At 43.4% G+C, this 19462-nt stretch overlaps 1 protein-coding gene across 3 annotated transcripts in view; it reads right to left on the reverse strand.

Annotated features, from left to right (window-relative positions):
- Positions 1-19462, reverse strand: part of pdzd2 (PDZ domain containing 2) — a 90874-nt gene that overhangs the window by 36100 nt on the left and 35312 nt on the right. For all 3 annotated transcript variants that reach the window (XM_064296699.1, XM_064296698.1, XM_064296700.1), the window contains 2 exons: positions 9051-9534; positions 980-1125 (listed from right to left, as the gene is read on the reverse strand). In XM_064296699.1, coding sequence (XP_064152769.1) covers positions 980-1125; positions 9051-9534 — 630 coding nt within the window. The remainder of the gene's footprint in view (positions 1-979; positions 1126-9050; positions 9535-19462) is intronic.

A 19462-nucleotide genomic window follows, 5' to 3' on the forward strand; every position in this document is an offset into this window, starting at 1 on the left:
TTCTGGCGCCAGAGACTTCGGCGCACAGCTGAGAGGGTCTTAGGGCCCCCGGAGTAAATTTCTCCCTTAATCATCCATTACCGAAATCTTTACCCGGGAAGTGAGGAAAGAAGGACACTTCCAAAAGGCCCCGGAGACGACCGGTTTAGGAAACACTGCGATGGAAGACGGCCTTTCTCCTCCGCGTGAGATATTTTCTGTCCGAAAGGAGGAGGGTTCGATCGGGGGTTCGCTATCCGTTGGCTGCAGAGGGACGTCGAAGTGACCCCTGCACCGGAGAGCTGAGAACTAGCAGGGTGGCCCTACAAAGAAGCCGTTCAGCAGAGTAACTGCTGCCTGCCGCCTGCACGTTGCATAAGGAATCAGGGCCCAGAAGATTCCGCGAGATCCGTCAGTTTGCTCAGGGACGATCCGGCTTCGTGCTGGGAGGCCGGTTTTTCGTTCCCCTTTCGAACCGAGCGGAATATTTTCGGCGGGTTTATTTTTTTTCCCCCGCCACGTGCGATTCGCTTAAAGCCTGACCTCCGCGTAAACCCGCGCAGACTCCTTCATCTCCGCAAATGGTCTCCCATTACACTTAAACATCACCTTGGGGGTTAGCTAAAATGAAATAACTGATGTTCATCCAACGCAACCCCTGTCTCATTACCACAAACGTGATTTATTTTTTTTCCCCCCAGAATTCCAAGGTTGACTGGAAGCATTAATAAAATGCCAAGGAAAACATGCCAGCTAATTTCCTGACATGTTTAGACTAAATCACAGCGGGGATCATACCGGGGGATGGGCCTGTACCCGTTATCAGTTATTAAGAAAGCGCCGTTTGATAGGGCTTTGGGAAACAGGCCGCTGCTAAAATCCCACACCTTTCAAAACAAAGATTCAATTGAATATGGTACTCATGCTCAGACGCATGCTAATGAGTACATGCATAATTAAGAAACTTGTCTCTGATCCAGCCTGTGAAGTCGAGAGTTACCTCTGGGTGGCTCCGCCCTCCTCCACATGGGCCACGATGATGCCGTGGGGGGACCTCTTGGACCCCCGGCCTCCCGTGATCTGGATCCCCAGGCCGTCCTGCCCCTTGACCATGTGCATCTTCCAAATCCGACTGCCCTCCCTCAGCTGCAGGAACAGGCAGGAAGACAGAGAGCGTTAGGACCGCTCTGAACACCCCCCATCCCCCCAAACAACTGTCTACATGATCCTCAGCATCCCTGAACCACCACCACTCTGAAAGACCCCATCCCCCAGACAACTGACTGTCTACATGATCCTCAGCATCCCTGCAAGACTACCACTCTGAAAGACCCCATCCCTCCCACAGCCATTTTGACTGATACACAGGGGTATCATGAACACATTGAACAGAGGCTAGTTTTTATAACAAGCAAGCAAAACGTGATAGCTGGCGATCCACAGACTGGAAACAGAGGCTTTTGTTGACTTTGCTTTTGGTTCTGTATTTGTTGGCCCTCCCTTGGTAGACTGTGTGGTGTTCTTACAACCTTCTGGCCATGACGCTGTAGCCACAAAGTCTCGGTGGTATATGGCACTACAGACAGTCGTATGCTTTGAAGTTTTGGGCTGCTGAATCTCAGTCAAGTATCAAAACAATGTACTTCTAACATCTTGGGGATGCTGATTTCTATACTGTATATGAGGTCTTTGATCACACAATGTCACTGGTATTTGTAAAGAACAGTCCTACATAGCATTGCTAATTTTAACCTTCAAAAACATTAATCAAACGCCTTATTCTAAGTACTATCCACAGATATACACAGAGTATTTTAGGTTCATAAAACTGGAACTAAAAATTGTTTGTATGGAACTTTGAGCTTTCTTTCATATAATAGAATACCCATGTAAATAAATCCCAATATGTTTCTATTTTGGAAATGAAAAGAGCTTCAGCTACCTGGTAGGCCCTCAAGATATAAAATATGTGACAAGAGCAGAAAAATTGTCTTAAGGCAAGAGGCCTAGGTTATTGTTAACTATCAGGAGTACTTAAGCTCATGAATAGCTGTTGTGGTTATGGCTACCAAAGATAAACATTAAATGTTTCGTCTCCTCCATCTTGGCAGCTAGATTCACTCCACATAATACCCTATGCTAAACATTCTCCAATGTCTGCAAGTCAAATGAGCTTACGATTTGCAAATCCCATATGCATGTAATAGAGACTGTTTGCTCAAGTTTAAAACGGCAAACTTGCAGACAAAATGCAAACATATTGCCAAGGCCTTATCAAGAGAACTCAGACAATGTGACCAAACTGCCAGGAGAAAGAAAACACTCCAGTGTCAAGCAGGTCTCTGTAAACATTCTGTAACAATGGCTCATGCCACTTTAAGTGAGGTAACAGGAAGAGAACTAGAAGAGAACAGATTCTGTTTTTATTGTAATTTTAGTTGCTTATACATTTGTATACACACAATGAGACAGACCAGCAATGTGTAGGATGGAAGTACGGGCTTATACAGTATTCAGGAGCTTGAGGAACTGAGGGAGATACACAAAAGGTGTTCCTCAAGAGCCAGACAAGCAGGTTCACCAAGAACTACTAAAACAGAGGATTAAAAAGGATGTGTTCATTAATGTGATTCCAACTGAATTTTATCTCTGTATGCTTGGCATTTTATTAAGTATAAATTAAGGGTTTATATTTCTTTGTACTGAATTTGCATACCAGGAAAATCTATTGAGACTCAACATCTCATGTTTTGGAGGTGGTGTGGTGGGTGATTTTCATAAAGATACAAAAACATCACTCACTCAAACGTGTCCAATACCTGCCAGTACTCCCACTAACTGAAAGAATAGATATCATCTTGAAATGTAATTATTAGCTACAATTACACAGTAGCATTAATGAAATGTGTTAATGAAACACAATTATGGTATCTGTAGAATGAAATGTGTTCAATCTTTCACCTGCAAGGTTTATGACACACAAATAGAAAAAGGCGTCTTTACAAACAGTATTTTTCTTTCCAGCAGTAGATTATCAAGCAAGGCTGTTAAACTTCAGTCTGGCAAGCATGCTTACTGACATAGATATTGACTAGTCAGCGGAAAACAGTTGCAGTCCTGTCAATGAGAACAGTTCATTGTTTGCATAATTTTCATATCTTCGCTCTGAATCAATACACTACCTACTTTGTCTAGGATCCAACAGATCTTGTGCTGTCACCTGTCTAAGACCGCATTTCAGAAAAAAAAACAAAAAAAACAAAGTGCAACCACAATTCACGGCAAGCGGATTTGCGATTTTACTTCTTCAACCAAGAGAATGTTTGTTGTTGTTATTTTGCTTCCAGCTGTCAGCATGAGCCAGAATAAGCACTAGCAGAGGAAAAAAAGACCAACCGCCACCCTGAAGCACTAAAAGGTGAGATCAGTAGCCAAGGAATTCCACTTAAATGGTTTATAGATCAGCACTGGGATGGGTAATGGCCAACAATTGATTACTAAATGGGGAAACAACTCAATTAAAGGCTCATGGCCATCAGCTGAGAGAGTGGTGCTGTACTCAGTGGAATTTGATCCCAGCTTGGATCGCATTCTACTTGCCGAGCTAGAGTAAATAGCTGCCTGTTTCTGTTCCGTTTCCTACAGGACAGTGATGGACTGAAAATTGTATTGAGGCAATTTTCCTTTCATCCATGCTAACGTTTCTAAGCTAACATGTTTTCACTTCGGATGCACCGACTTGCAGTGAGAATGATCTCAGGTTAAAAATACCTGCAAATTAAAAAAAAACCAATACCTCCACATTTAGATTGTATCAATAAAGTGTGTGAACCTGTTTTATTCATACAGTAGGAATATGTTATAAAGGTCGTGTCTATCTATAGGGTCAGTGTGGTTCTTACCACTAGCACAGGCCTAAGTATTTTTTTCCCCTGGTTGTCTAGGTTACAATATGCTTAAAAACAACTCACATGCCTACGCAGGACCAAAGACTGTTTTAGATCTCTGCACAAATGTGAGGAATGTGATGAAGCAATTTCAAATGTTATAATCCGGCATTTTATGATATTCAGTGGAGTGAAAAAATGGCATGGCGACAATATTTTAAAAAATGACACATTTGATTTAACTGCCAATTAAAGCCTGGAGTAACCAAACTGATCTGATATTTTAAAAAAGAAAAATTTACACGTCAAAATGATAAATCCCAGTGTGACCCATTTGTTTAGACAGGGATTTAAATTGCGCCTTTTTTTTAACTGCCAAATTTAAATGCACACTTTCAAAGGCGTTCCCAACTTTATGCAAGAATATTCCATCTACTATCATTTGAAGCGCGAGATCTAAAAAAAAATGTGATCTACACTTTGTCATCGCTTATAAAAATAATTCTTCGGAAAGGGGGAAAAATACAAAAAAAAGTCCTTGTCGAGTTTCTATAAATAATTCCTGCCGAGCCGTACGGTGCACCTGTCAGTGACAGGTACTGGAATCAAAGCTCCTTCGGTAGAGAGGGGGTGTGTTCATCCCGATGCGCCAAGTGGGATTAGCATACCAATGAGCGGGACAAAGCGCTCGGACAGCTAGCTCAGTCTACTGCCAGACAGAAAATAAACTTAGCTTAAAACACCTGATTTTAATGTGCAACTGGATCCAGGGGTGACGATACACCATCATGATAGCAATGCTAAAATTGATTTTTTAAATTAGGGCACATGCACAATTACACATCTGTTGCCCAACCGTAAGATTTACCTGGACACGCTGGCCAGGGTATTTCTACTCCAATTTCACGTTGTTTATTTTTTGAGCGTCATGAGGTCCTGCCATTACCTCTCGGAAATCCCCAGGTCGTCATGAGGTGTGGTCACACACAGAGAGGGGCATTTCAGTGGAAAAAGTGTTACTCTACTGGCTCAGCTCTGTTCTCTGACCTTTGCAACGGTTCGATGAAGCAGACATTAAAAATATTCCTGACCTTTGAAGGCTGCGCCCCCTACGAAGTGAATTTCTTATTAAAAAACCATACTGCTATACAGGCTACCCTGCTAGGGCTGAATAAGTGTGTGCCAGTGGGCACTTTTTTCTCCCTAAGTAGTCTCATAGTAGGACCTGACTGTATGAATTATATATTAATAACGATTACCCAATCGTTAATAACAATGACAGAGGCCATGTTAATCAATGACAGTCACATCTGTGATTACGGAATACACAATCCCAGTAATGTTTCAGGGAACACTGTTGGTTATCTAAAGTTCTTGTCAAGTAACAGGATTCATCAATGTCTAAAATGCTCACAATAACACAGGCTTGCTGTTTTCAGTTCAGTCCCAATAGGTGCCCATTAAACAGCAGTCCCCAGAGTTAAAACACAGGCCGATATATGACTTCCTGATCGCCCGGGCACAGCGATAATATACTGGCGGAGGGTGAACCGTAGCCAAAGTGCCAAAAACTGCACGGCTGCCTGTGGGTTCTAGCCCTCAGATCAACCCAGAGAGTTGTACTGCAACGCAAAATTGGACAACGTGGCAGTTCTTAAAAAGAGACCCCCCGACGTAAGGTCCTGGCCTAGAGAGGACCATCGAAGAGAGAGAGAGAGCCAGCGCAGACCTGGCGACCGCCCGTGGTGGGGGGGCGAGTGTGGGCTGCTCCTACGGCGACCATTTTATGAGCGACGCCGCGTGCGTCCCGCTAGCCGCCGCCTTCATTATTCCATCACGTGGCTGCACTGTGGCCCTTCGCCACACATGAAAAGGACAGCTAGCCAAGCGGCCTTTTTTAATGCTAATCCTCTCGCGTCCAGTTAAATCGTGTGGACGAGGAGGAGTGAAGCACTCCTCTTTTACTCATATTCTCCTTCCCTCCAATCAGGGCCAATCAGGGCCGTGATGTACATGTTGCGGAGGAGACGGCAAGGGAACGAGATAGTGCTACAGCGTGTACTCCCAACCTTGGGCAGGGTAACGGTTAAACAGGTTATCTGTAAGCACGGTAGATTTCAACACATCCCTCATGCTACACGGATGCATACGAGACCGATATAGGCTAGCGTGTCCCCTGAGCCATTCACCTGGAATTTCAGTGCACACGATAGGGGTGCTTCTGATATCCGCCACCCCTCCCCCCCACTCCTTCAGGCGAAAAAAAGCAGCATTTCTGCATGAGAAAACAAAAAAAAAAAATCTGCAAGCTCCCACACGTCCAAATCAGCAGAGACGCCACACGCAAGATCTTTCTGATGGAACTAATTTAACAGGAAACACACAACTTTTAAAGTGAAATGATGTCATCTAGAGAAACAGCTAGAAAATCATTATTGTGTGTTGCCATTTCCATAAAGCAGCAGTAATCATTATCATAACGGCAATACGAAAAGCATTATACACAAAAGACACATAATGGAGGTTGATCATAAGCTCCATTTGACCTGGTTTAACTTAAAACTAAAGATGTCTTAATGACACATTATACCAGAAGGCTCAAATTTAGCTTAATATACCACAACAGTAATTAAGCTGAATATGTGTTATATTCTCTACTCCTTAGGGCTACTTTTGGTGCAGGATAAACTTAAATTACCCAGCGCCTTCAAATCAAAACAACAAACATGCCAAACCCTTTTTAATCAATCCAGTGAGACTTGATCTCTTTCTCCGTACCAGTGGTAACCAACCCTGTTCCAGGAGATCTACCATCCTGTAGGTTCTTCCCTCCAACCCTAAGCACACCTCATTTAACAGCTGAAGATCTTGTTGAGCTGCTAATTAGCAGAATGGGGCGTGTCAAATTAGGGTTGAAATGGCAACCTACAGGACGGTAGATTTCTTGGAATAGGGTTGTTACCACGGCTCCCACTGTAATCGTCAGCCCGGGAAACACGAGCAGTTTTTGCGTAGGTGTGCCCGGCCCCTCCCAGGCGTGCGATGAGACAGGACACCCCCCTCAGGAGACAGTCACCTGCCCGGGCTGGCCCACTTTCAGGCAAGGAGGGCCCAAGGAGAGGCTGCTGGCTGATGTAAGCCAGACTGCAAGGGCAAGGTAAACTCCTGGCACTCATCTCATCCCTCCGAAATTCAGTGCCCTAATCCCAGGCTGAGCGTTCCCACGCTGCCCCCCCCTCCCCCAACCCCACCTGACTGGCGCGCACATACACGCAAACCTCAGCGTCCATCGCCTTCAGATAAACAGAGACATTATCGAGCCATGCTACACACGCGGCTTCTGCTATATAACTGTAGGGCAGCACAGTGTGGAGGAGTTTTGAGATCGAGGCCTACTCATCCATTCCACCAGGAACGCAAAATGCGAGGATAACACGCAGAATTACGAACAGTTTACGAGCCCTGTTTTGTGTACTGAAACCGCTCGTTTGTTTTAGCACGATCCCCGTGGGCAGTTACTGATGACTCATAAGTGTGAAGCACCAGGATTAGTGCTGGGATTAATGCATTTCCATAGATTTACTCCCTCCCTTGGCGTATGGATAAAAAGCTACAATACAAGGATATCCAATATCTGTGTGGGGGATAAAAGGTTCCCATAAAAAAGAGTGACTCATAATTTTCATTTCTAGAAGAGAGCTAGCCTCTTTTCCCCATCCCACACGTAGACGGATAAGACACAGCAGGTGAAGAACAATGGAGCATTGTGCAGTAAGACCACAGAGAGACATAGTCTGACAGCAACTATCATCAAGACTGACCCTTATCAGTATTGCCTGATTAAGAGAGATTAATCCAAACTGCACTTGTGATATAGACCGCACGTAATGTCATAGAACTCTACCTTAGAGTGTAAAAAGCTGCTGAACGGGCGACATAAATTGATACACACACACATGCACACACGCACACATACACACACACACGGGAGAGGCATACAGACAGGAATGCAGCGTAGCTCAAATTATAGAAAATTATAACTACATTGCATCATTAAAAGCCCATTAAGATAAAGAAATATACAGACAATGTCTTTATCTAGTGTCCGTAGGTAGGCCTCTTCTTTCAGGAGCTCCAAATCAAATCCCACGCAGACTCTGGGAGAGGGATATCCAAGTATCCCAAAAGCGCCGCCCCCCCCTCCCCCCCACAACCCGTATAGAGCACACCACACAACCCAATACCGTTCCCTCAATAATACAATCCCACCGTCGTTCATAAGAACTACGAAATTCAAACTGTGTGGGATAGAAACGGCTCCATATGGTGAAGCCTCGGGCCACAAGCAAATATTTGGGCAGAAATGCGCAGGACGTGAACGCAGACGGCTCACGTTCGCCTGCAGGCAGGGCATTTATTTATAAAAGATTTATTTATTCAGGGAGGAGGGTAAGACCAGGTAACCCCCTGAGATGAGGCAGGAATGGAAAAACCAGAAGTCATAACAGAATGCTCCGCAGGAAATCCGCCAAACAATCTGGCAACCAGAAAAGTAAGACGAGGGCAGAGCCCTTGGATATGTGGGTCTAGAGCACCTTCACTCGCTGGCAAAATTCTCAGACGTCCCCCCCCCCACCCCCAGCCTCAGCCCACTCGGCTCAGCTTCTCAGATCACATGACTTCAGAGGTTCAGGACTGCATTAGACCCAAGGGGACTGATGACACACAAAAAACCCACTACAGACACGAGCTAGCATCTGCCCAAAAAAGCCACAGCAGCTATTTTTGATGAGCCCTTCGCATCATTAAGCATTATGAACACAGACACAGATCAGACCGTACAGTCGTTCAATGGAGAAGATCATAAACACATAACCATCCATGTAACCACCCGAGTCCAAACTACAAATTAACATGAGGGAGATCCAAAAGCTCCAATTACACATTGAAGCAGAATATAATTTATAAGTTAGTACAGTGTCAAGCTGTTGTGTGGCTTATGAGACATCTCTTTGAATGCTTTAAATAAAAGGGGGGAAAAAAAACATGAAAACAACGTTTCTTTCGCACAGCACATATGGCTCCACCTTCCCGAGGACAGAATTAAATAAGGGAAACTGATTTATTTACATTTATGGTGGATTTATGAACTCATCACTGTCTGTCATAAGACCAGTGTCTTACCTGGCTGCAGGGCTCACTGCTCACGGATTCGGACTTGCTGCTTTCAGAGAGGCGTACGGGTGGGCGTTTGGGGAGGGTGCAGGCGTGCCTCCCGTTGTGCATGTGGGGCGGGACCGTCCCGGGCGGGGCGGCGGCCGGCCCCTCCTCCGTGGGCGTGCCCAGGGGGGTGCCGCCCTGCGGGGGCGTGGCATCGGCGTCCAGGGAGGAGCCGTAGCCGTTCTCCTGCTCGTGGTCCTCCTGGCCGTCCCGGCTGTCGCGGGCGAAGGAGGAGCGGGACGCGACCCCGAACTTCCGGGTGCGCTTGCCGTTCTGCGCCGGGCTCCCGGCCGGCTCCGACGAGACGCTCGTCCGGCGCTCGCCGCCGCCGCCGCCCCCGCTGCCGAAGACGCTGCCGTTGCAGGGGGGGAGGGGCGCTTTGCGTTTGATCCTCCGCAGCATGATCAGGTAGATGCATCCGCCATTCCAGCACTGGTCAGCCAGGTAGCTGCAGGAAGAGGCGTGTGTTAAAACCATAGTTTCACAATGTTTAAAACCATGTGAAAACCATAGAATGGCAGGCCACATGGCCTTAGCATTAACACAGGAGAGAGGTTTTCAATCGTTATTGAAAATCAAAATAAAATTTTTTTTAAAAAGTGGGCAACAAGGACAATATCTGTTTCTGGTTTTCATGCTAACTTCTGGCATTAATTACTTAATTAGCCCTAACATTTAAGCCATCGGACATTTTAGCCACATTTCCTCATAAGCGCATGAGTGACAGCCATTCTTGTGTCCCTACATGAAATGTTTTCTTTTACTGTGATCCCTGTCTACAGTATGAGTGACCCAGTGTTGATAAGCCAATTAGCTCATTTAGCCAGGGCAATTGGTGGAAACAAAAACTGGCTGCAAACACACCGGCCCTCCAGGACCAGAACTGCCCAACCCTGCATTAGGGCCACCCAGTCCTCATTTCTCAATGGGGACTCCTCTGCCTGCACCAGCTGCATCGAGCTGCACAGTCCTCCTTCACTGCAGCTGCGCAGGTCAGCCGGTGGATCGCACAGTCAAAACAAGAAACGGCTGACTGAGCGTGCTTTCCGACGACAAGCATGCCAAGCGCACACCCGCATTTGTGGAGGACGTAACGGTGAAGATAAATGGGGTGAAATACCGACAAAAAATCTACATAATCTACAACTTAAATGAAGCAATGGAAAAGTCTTCTGTTTTCCACATATTTATAGAGGCAATGCAGCATAGGTAAAAATGAAGGGTATCACAGGAAAAAAAAAAAACAATGATGAGAAATTTGTCGGGTGTGGAACACAAAGTCATATCACTGACTGAATGACGCTCAGGGATTAGAATTCATTTTAACGTGATTATTTTCACGCTCATCTCCTCTTCCAGGCGAGAAAAGGCAGAGTTTGCAGAAACCGTCTGGAATCCGGACATCTGCACAACCGCTGGAATATTTTCACCTTGGCTGCGGTTCACGCTCAGTTCAAGCCGTCTGAATCTACTCTGAATGCATTACGTAACACTCAAATCCCTATCTGATGATTCATGCGATTTTCATCCTGGAAAAAGATCTCTCAACAATCTTTCCAAGCAGTGCAAATTTTGTCAAAAAGCTGCAATTACAATCAGATGTATAACTGATGCCAAAAGTAGTTTTATCAAATTTATTTTTGCATTACTGACTCTTCCAAAAACCTTTCAGGCCTATATTAAGCTGTGAGAAATCTTATAGTAATACTGGAATACATACAATCAGTAATCGTCATATTTAACCACAAAACTGCAAATTCCAGAAAAGTTACATCAAGCAAAAGCACATTCCGAAGTGCAGTTAGTATCCTTCTCTGGAAGTTAGATAAGAGCGGCAGTGTTCCAATAAACTTCACTAATGAGAAGAGTTCCCTGGAAAACTGGAAGTTCATTTGGCAGGAGACATTCTGACCAGCATTATGTCAGGACAAGTCAGCAAAAACAGCGGCAATGAAGAGACCAAAGCTACCTGGGTTATCGGCAAATACCAGTTATTACAAATTTGATGGAAATGTCTGTATTGGTTCCATTATATGTTACATGACTGACAGACTGACCAAATATAGAAATTCCAAGATGTAAACAACCACCAAACCAAAATTGCAGCACAAAGGGGTGTTGGTGAGGGACTGCTTCCTAGTTTATAGCTTCAGTGACTTGATTTGTTTATTATTCAGAGAGCAGCAATGACCAAATAAAACAGATGGAAATTGTTCCGTTGAAAGTACAATACCAAGAAAGTCCACATCTTGCCTAATATGGGCCATTGTGCTTGGCACATCAAGCTAACCACTCCAGGGTTCATTCCAAATACTTTTGTGGAAAAGTTCAAGTGTTAAGTATGAAGTATTATCAAGTAGTTTTAATGCTGGATTCCTTGTCACAGGACAAGACAACAGTGAGGTAAAACTTCTCTTCGAAAAAGCCATTGGTGGGCATCCTTAGAGTGCACCTGCATACTGGTGATCAGGGGTAGCCAGTGAGCGCTCTTAACCTCCTGCTGAGTCTGTGTATGTATTACTTTCCATATGACTGATTTCAAAGGAACATGACTTCACAATCTTCATGCATGTTAGGTATTTCAATATTAAGCAGATTTTCACTCTTTAAAAAAGACTGTTGTTAACCAGTTGTGTGACCGCTCATGTAAAGTTGAAGCCAACTAGCACAACAGAAAACAGCATCAGAAAACAGAAAGGAATGATGACCCCCTGATTAATAAAGCACCCAATGTTACGAGTGACGGTATGTTTCCACAAACAAAATTGTAATTTCAATGAAACAGGTTATTTGAATGGAACAAAACAATGGACACTCCACAATATTGGTGAGTCAAAGTTCAGCAATTTTTGAGGTGTAAAATAAAATGAATGAATGAATGAATGAATGAATGAATGAATGAATGAATGAACGAACGAATAAGTAAATAAATAAAAATAGGTTCCCTGGACCCCCTACCAAAGGGACTCTGTAAAAAGGAGGAAGCCACACACCTTGGTATCTGTAGAAGACGAGATAACACTGCTGAGTTCTGTCAGTATCCGTCCCAAGCTTCCATGTCATTTCACTCACTTCCTAACAGTGTCAGTTTTACATGCCGCTCATGTGCCGTCTACTGACGTCGCACGTCAGCCCTGCCACATTCTCTCCGTGGTTGGGGAGGATTTCTGTCGGGGAACAAAGGCCCAAAGGTTCCCATTCTCTCACAAGCCACAGTGTCCCGATGCGCTGCTCTGACAGAGCTGACGCAACGCGCTAACAAAGCTTCTGCTTACATCCCCGGGATGGAAGAGCAGACAAAGCCGGAGCCAAACCTAATCAAAACAAGGAGCGAAAAAACACAAAAAAAAAATAAACACCCGTACTGCGGCCCGGAGGGAAATCAGCTGGAAAACATCCTCCACATATAAACTCAAAGAGCTCGGAGAAGAAGAGAAAAAAAAGAGATTCAGTGCCACAGCAGCAACAACAAAACATCCAATAAAACTGCTCGTCTGGACAGCACGCGCACGCTGCTTTGTCACCGACAGTATTTTGCAGATGCAGGAAAAAGCTTTGTGATGTTAATCTACTGCCACTATGGGGGCAGATACACCTTAAACAACTGCTGCAGACAGACATTCAACCACGCACCATCCCATAAGCATTCTAGTACATCTAGATCAGTGGCACGGAGGTAAATTAATCAGTTAATTTACTCATTGAAAGAGGATGTGAACGTAAAGCGTGTGGGTCATATCAGTACACTGCAATAAGACGGCAAGGCCCAGGAAGACCAGCTGGTTCAGCAGGACACAGCCCTGTCTGATGAGGCCATTTTAATTTCATTGCCGGAAATCCTGTCTTCGAGCCGTTTACATAACATGGTCATAAAAATACGTTAATGCGCAAATACTATCAAACTATCTACAGTGGTGCTCAGAGACAACAGAAACCATCTGCTCTAAATTATCTAATTAATTCAATGCAATGGATAATTGTTAAGGCTTCTAAGCAAACAATAGAGGATCTAGAGAGCCAGGCAGTAATGTTCTCAATCCGTTTAAGATAGATAGAACAAGCACCCCCTTACAGCTCAAATTTACAGGAGAAAAATGTGTATACAGGTAATTCATTTTTTAATTTTGGAGAAACTGAATAAAATTCAAGTGTCTCGTGTAAAAAAAGGAACGTGGACATTTCTACATGATGGAGACTTAATGAAGCTCATTACAGATGTAAAGTGTGTCCAGCCACTCACTGATTTACACCCCCCACCACCCCGGCGTACCCCCCAGTCTGTCGGAACTTTCTTGTTTTCTTATCATGGGCTCAGGCTGTCAGTGCATCGGGCCGTTTCCAGGACGACCATAGCTTGTCTCGCCAGCCAGACTTCCTCTGCAGACAGACTGCCCTGTCCCGCAGATTACCAGGCCGTACTCCCAAGACACTGGCTTAAATGCTACAGGACACCTCTCCCTCAGCTCCAAGCACCTCGCTGGACACAGGTCACCATGCTCTCTACTCAATGAATGAGCCAATACAATGGTTTCTGTGTGCCATTCCGTAGTACAATAATGCCTAACACATGTAGGTATGCTGAAACTAGTGTAGTATTGTGAATATCTATGGAAAGTGTATAATGTACAGCAAGTTATCACGTTACCTGGTTTTCACATGTACTGTATCTCACATCTAAACTTCTCCCATGACCGACCAATGGGTCCTTGGTACACAGTTTGGAAACTGATGCAGTTACATAAGCAACTAACCGAGAGAGATTTTCTGCTTGAAGAATGCTACCGCTGGGTCCTTGAATCGAAGAGCCAAGGCTCCAACTTAGAAGGCAATTAGGGCACACATCAAACCCGTCCACCCCCTAGTTGGCATCCCCAGTCATATACAGTTACCAAGACAAGCAGTCTCATTAGGCACTGGCATGAAAATCGAAATGCAAGTAATATGTGCAATCAGCTTAACAAAAACAATATGGAAAAGAATGAATTAAAAAAAGAGCTTTTCATGCAGTTTACTTCACAGGGTAATGACACACGCTATAAAAACCCATATGGATTTTGTTTGTTTTTCTTAAATTAATGGTATGAGAAATCTGGCTAAAAGAGTGAATACTATTTTAGGCATATTTTATATGATTTTTTCATGACGGTAAAAAGATTTAGCCCAGATAACCAAGCAGTTGAATGCACATTTGTCAAAAATGAGTAAAAAGTGAACTTGGGAAGAAAGGCCTATTAGAGACACCAGGTAGCCTACATACAGGGGGGAAAATGCAGGTTAAATGCAAAGAAAATGCAAAATCACACTGGAGTTTCGGCTCGACTACAACTTACTCCATCCCCTGACACTCACAGAGGTACTTCAGGGCAGCAACACACCCACAACCTGACATTTTAACAGCTTCATTTACTCTAACTGCCAGTGAGTAACACAAATGGTGAAAGGCACACAGCGTGCGATGGTGTCCACAAAATCCCCTCTGCCCCACCCCCCACCCCAACTTTATCCAATGCGGTATCACGAATCGATGACATCAACATTATCTTTAGTCTGAATAACTCCCATATGTTAAAACAGGCAGTTAAAGAGGCCAAGATGAAAGCATTCAGAGAAGCCGTGCTGTGCGTTTTCACGGCGCTTTGACGGGTAACCGAAATCAGCCCACATGGTAGCTACGGCGGGAGTGACAGGAACACAAAACCATAGAGGTAGAGGAGGGCAAAACAGTAGGAGGCGAATGCTTATTTCGGCTTATTAAAGACCACTGCGTAGGCCTCCCTGGGATCTTTCAGAAATTTGCTCAGAGGCAGCATGTGGGTTCTTCAAAGACCACGTTTAACATGAATTACAGCGTTACCAAGACGACTCATGATACAGAAGGAATTTCACAATCCCGTTTGAGCCTAAGAGGTGGCCACATGTGGGAAGTCATCAGCACCACAGACAATATTATCCCCTCGGTCTGTGGCCTTTCTATGAATGCAAACTATGAAAGTTACACTGCTTTCCAAAACTGAAGAGCTCAAGCAGGCGTTACACCTTCATTAACTACATTACTTTAAATTATACAGCCACCGGAGTTCATGGAAATACTAATGTATCATAATAATGTAACCGACAAAAAAATTTAAATTTTAAGGACAAATCTCAGTGGGTTACTTGTAGGAGGGATTCTTGGCTTTGAACATCTAAGCCTTTGTAGTTTTTATAGATTTTAATGAAAAAAAGAAAAAAATAACACAGTAGTACATTCATTTTATTTGTTGGCCCAAAGTAGGGCTGTAACTACATGGAATTTCCTATACCATGACGGCAGAGAGACATTTCAGTGCGGTAAGCTGCGATATCGTGGACATGGGGGGGAGGGGGGTAAACCTCCCACCACCACAGTATGGCAATATACCGATTATTGTCACAGTCCTAGTCTGTAGTGCTCTACGCATTTTCCATCATATAACCCACAAGAAAGCAGATGAGCAGGTATGCACGTACAACACGAAGAAACTCGCGAGTAATGATTTAGCATTTCTGAAGGCACGATAATGTCTATTCACCAGCAGACAGCGCCGACGAGTGTGGTAAAGGACACGATCGATTTGCACTGACACAGTCCGTAATTTCAAGCCCGTCAGCTTTTCTTCTCATCCGAAAAATCTCCATTTGCAAGGCCTTCATAACTTTTAATGAGTCAGGGAAGTGGCGTTCCATTTTCGAATCGAGTCATTGTAAATGAGCTCTTTTCCCCATTAGAGTTGTTTTTCTGTCTGTAAACAGCTCAATTCTGCAGAGAGCTCATTTCAGGCAATGTACAGACCTCTACACTCCGACAGCCATGAGATCAGAGGAGGTTGGTGTCATTTTATCTGTAAAAAATGTATCTTATCCCTGCAAATGTTGTCAATGTTGTGGATGCGTTCCCCGCATAATGGGAACATAATGTCTACATTTGCATTTGTCTCTGAGTACGCAACGTTCACCTGTCTGAATATGACAAATCCCTGCCCTGTTACTGTCACATCTCTTAAAGGTAGGTTTTCAGATCTCTTTTTCTTCACATGAACGTGACATGCTGGGCATTTTAGTAGCATCAATTAGTTTCGTAAATGTGCAGCAAAGCATTTCTTGACAGAATGTAGAACATAAAAGAAAACAAAACATATCGCCTTTGCGTTCAGGTTCTAATAATACTGATATCTGACGCACAAAAAGAAAAATAAAAATACAAGAGAATAGATGGATCACGTTGGGATAAGTAAGTGAGTCACAGCCATTGGACCATTCAAATTTACAGCCAGAACAGCAAGCATCAATGTTGTGTTGTGGCACCAGAATACAGAAACAATGTGCGCCTTTCTAACAAATCCAGTTTCTTTTAGAACAGTCAAAATTCCCCCTGCACCCCACAGCCATTACAACAGTCTCTTGGCATACGGGGAATTGTGCAATAATAGATTTATATTTAGAAACTACATGTGGAAACTCTAAACAAAATGTTGTCTGTGTGTTGACTGGAGCATGTTGGGATTTATCTTTGCCAACACAAATGTTTTGTGGCTTCAAAATCTCACTCAGACTAAAATGATCACGAAAGGCTTCTTTATAAATGATACATCACATACTCTAAGCATTTTAAAGAATATAAAAGCAAAAGTACAATATATCACATTTGAAAGAGCTGCAGGGAAGATTATGACGATTCAGAAAACATATCACGTCATAAATGTTAAGTTTGTTTTTCTTAAGTTATTTTAAATGTACAAGTAAAATCAAGATCAGCACAGGATTTGAGCCTGAAGAACACTCTAGAACCCCAAAATAGTAATATGAACGAAAAAAAAGGGGGGGGGGGATACCACCCAAAACATAATTTTGTTATTAGCAAAAATGCCTGGTACACCCTTTTAACATTCCTTTGAGATAATAAAGATAATAACACGAGAAAGAATTGAATACAAATGCTTGAAATACTAGAATTCTTGACAAACGAAAAGCTCAATGTAAGATTACGGCTGAAAACACAGCACAAGCTAACAATGCAATTACAAGCTCATGGGCTTGCTGTTAATTGCCGCAGGGGACTTTGCCCGTATCTGTGAAAACAAAGCCCACCTCCATCCACCTCCCTGTAGGGTGTGTGCACCTCCACCATTCAAAATAATTCTGGAGAAGAACTGGGACATGGCTGTGTTCTACTACCCAAGGGCCTCCTGACCCAAAATTAAAGCGAGCAGGCAGCCAGCCAGAGAGAAAACACCCAGTATGATGATATTTAATTTCGCAATCATCCAAAATGCATGTTTCAGCACGATGGGACACCACGCATCCCTCTGAAAACAGTCTTGGGTGTGACATGTTTGGTCGCTACAATATAATCATTAACAGCTACCTCACAATCAAACAATCAAAAGGTAAAAATCATTCATAAATCTATACAATAGCCAAAGTATCATTCACTTTATAAACATTTTAATGTTTATACTTGAAAGGCATACATTCATCATGAAAACATAATTTATTTGCTTTGAAATTGTTACCTTCAAGTATATGTAATATATTTCCACCGCAAAATGACATTTACAATAATGTCTAGACCTTGTTCAAAGAGCTACAGTAGTTTCTTTAAAAAGGAAAAACCTTTCTTGCAGTTTTCTTGTTGACAATAATTCATTACGCAGTATGTTATAAAATAAAGCTACAAGCAACATTGTTTTTTTCTGTCACTTTTAAAAAATCTGGAAATAAGACAATGTGTTGGAGGTGCTACATAAAGGTTTTTTGAATCAGCTCTTGATATAGGCCTAGGCTACATTGAAAAATGTCAGACAGGAATCAGTATTGATCTGCCTATTTTACAGGATTGGACCTAGAGTGGAAGGGGTGATAACTTTCTTCTGTTCCTGGGGACGCCTGTACCTCAACACATTGAAAACCAGGGATCGTGTCTGAGTGTTTTCCCAATTATTCAAATCGCTTGGGGGCGCCCTGCTGGCTACAAGCGGCAGCCTATATATTAACCATGAATACTGGTGAATACAAAGGTGTCATTTCCACAGGGGATGCGACTTTCAGAACCAAACATGGCGCAAGACAACAGGACTCAATATCCAAACCACTACTAGCATGTGTATTATATGCCCTCAGTTCATCTAACATACCAGTGGTTACTCACTTTTTAAAAATTTACAATAGTCTCTGAACATGTGAAATGTGCAGAAAACTTATTGCAAACACTACGATACATTCCTCAGCAGCAGTTGTCTTCTTTTCTTATATGAAGGTCAACACACGTCAGTCTTCCAACCTTCACAAAAATGCTTATATTGCAACACCATCTGTGTAACGTTTACCTTCGGTGAGGTACGTAGCTAAAGCTGCACTGCTTCAGTTTACAACACTGGCTATCACAGTCGCAACAGTGGAGCACTCATTTTAAAAATGAAAATGAATCAAATGCACTATGTGAGGGTCAATATGGCACAAGAGACTGTACTATAAACATTCTATCAAGAGCCACAAGCTGAACATGACAATTTTGCATAATGTAACAATTTTGCATAATGTCCAAAGCACTTTCTCTGGTGTTCGTCCTCACGAATGAAAGCACAAACAGGGTTGCTTCCTCTTAGAGATGGAGCAGCCAGGAACACCGCAAGCTTTTTCTTTTTGCTTCCGTGTTCCGAACTCATCCATTTACCACAAAGAACTATGCAGAGCTGAAGCTACTGGAAGAAAGTTTTCACCCCTTCTGGTTCGCCTACCCAGAAATGTGAGACGGGCGGATGCTAGATATCTTACGTTTCCCCCGGTGCCGTTACATAAAGCCAGTTTCCCTCAGGAATGTCCCCTTTTATCTCGCCTACATTTAGACCGCCAAGCTATTTAGAGATGCTTATTTCCCTTGTGGTGATGGAGCAGGAAGCCGGAGATGTTCAACCTTCCCTCCTGTTGCAGTCTCTCTGCTGAATCCAGCGGAGACCAAACAAGGCCTTTATCATGCATATTTCCAAGTTAATGCATCAAACTCACTCAGGATTTTCACCAATCTGTCAACAGAGACTGATTTTTCACTTGGTTACCCATTAGCTCTCTCAGGAAAAAAAAATACTGATTTTTGTGACTGACCTCTCCTTTTAAGATTATCGTCAAGATTGTTTGGTCAGTCGCACCAACCACAGACAATAACATAAAAACGAAAAACTGCAGTTTCACTGAAGCCAACAGAAGCGTGTACCAAACGCACCTCACAAGTGCATAAGCATTTGATAAAAGGACCACAGCAATTTTTACAATACATTAAAAATGCCTCAGTGCTCAAACAGCAGGTTCTCTTACATTTGATTACATTTATTTTGACATTAGACAGCTTTCCCCTCTCCTAT

The sequence above is a fragment of the Anguilla rostrata genome, chromosome 10 (genome assembly GCF_018555375.3).
Source record: "Anguilla rostrata isolate EN2019 chromosome 10, ASM1855537v3, whole genome shotgun sequence".
NCBI lineage: Eukaryota > Metazoa > Chordata > Actinopteri > Anguilliformes > Anguillidae > Anguilla > Anguilla rostrata.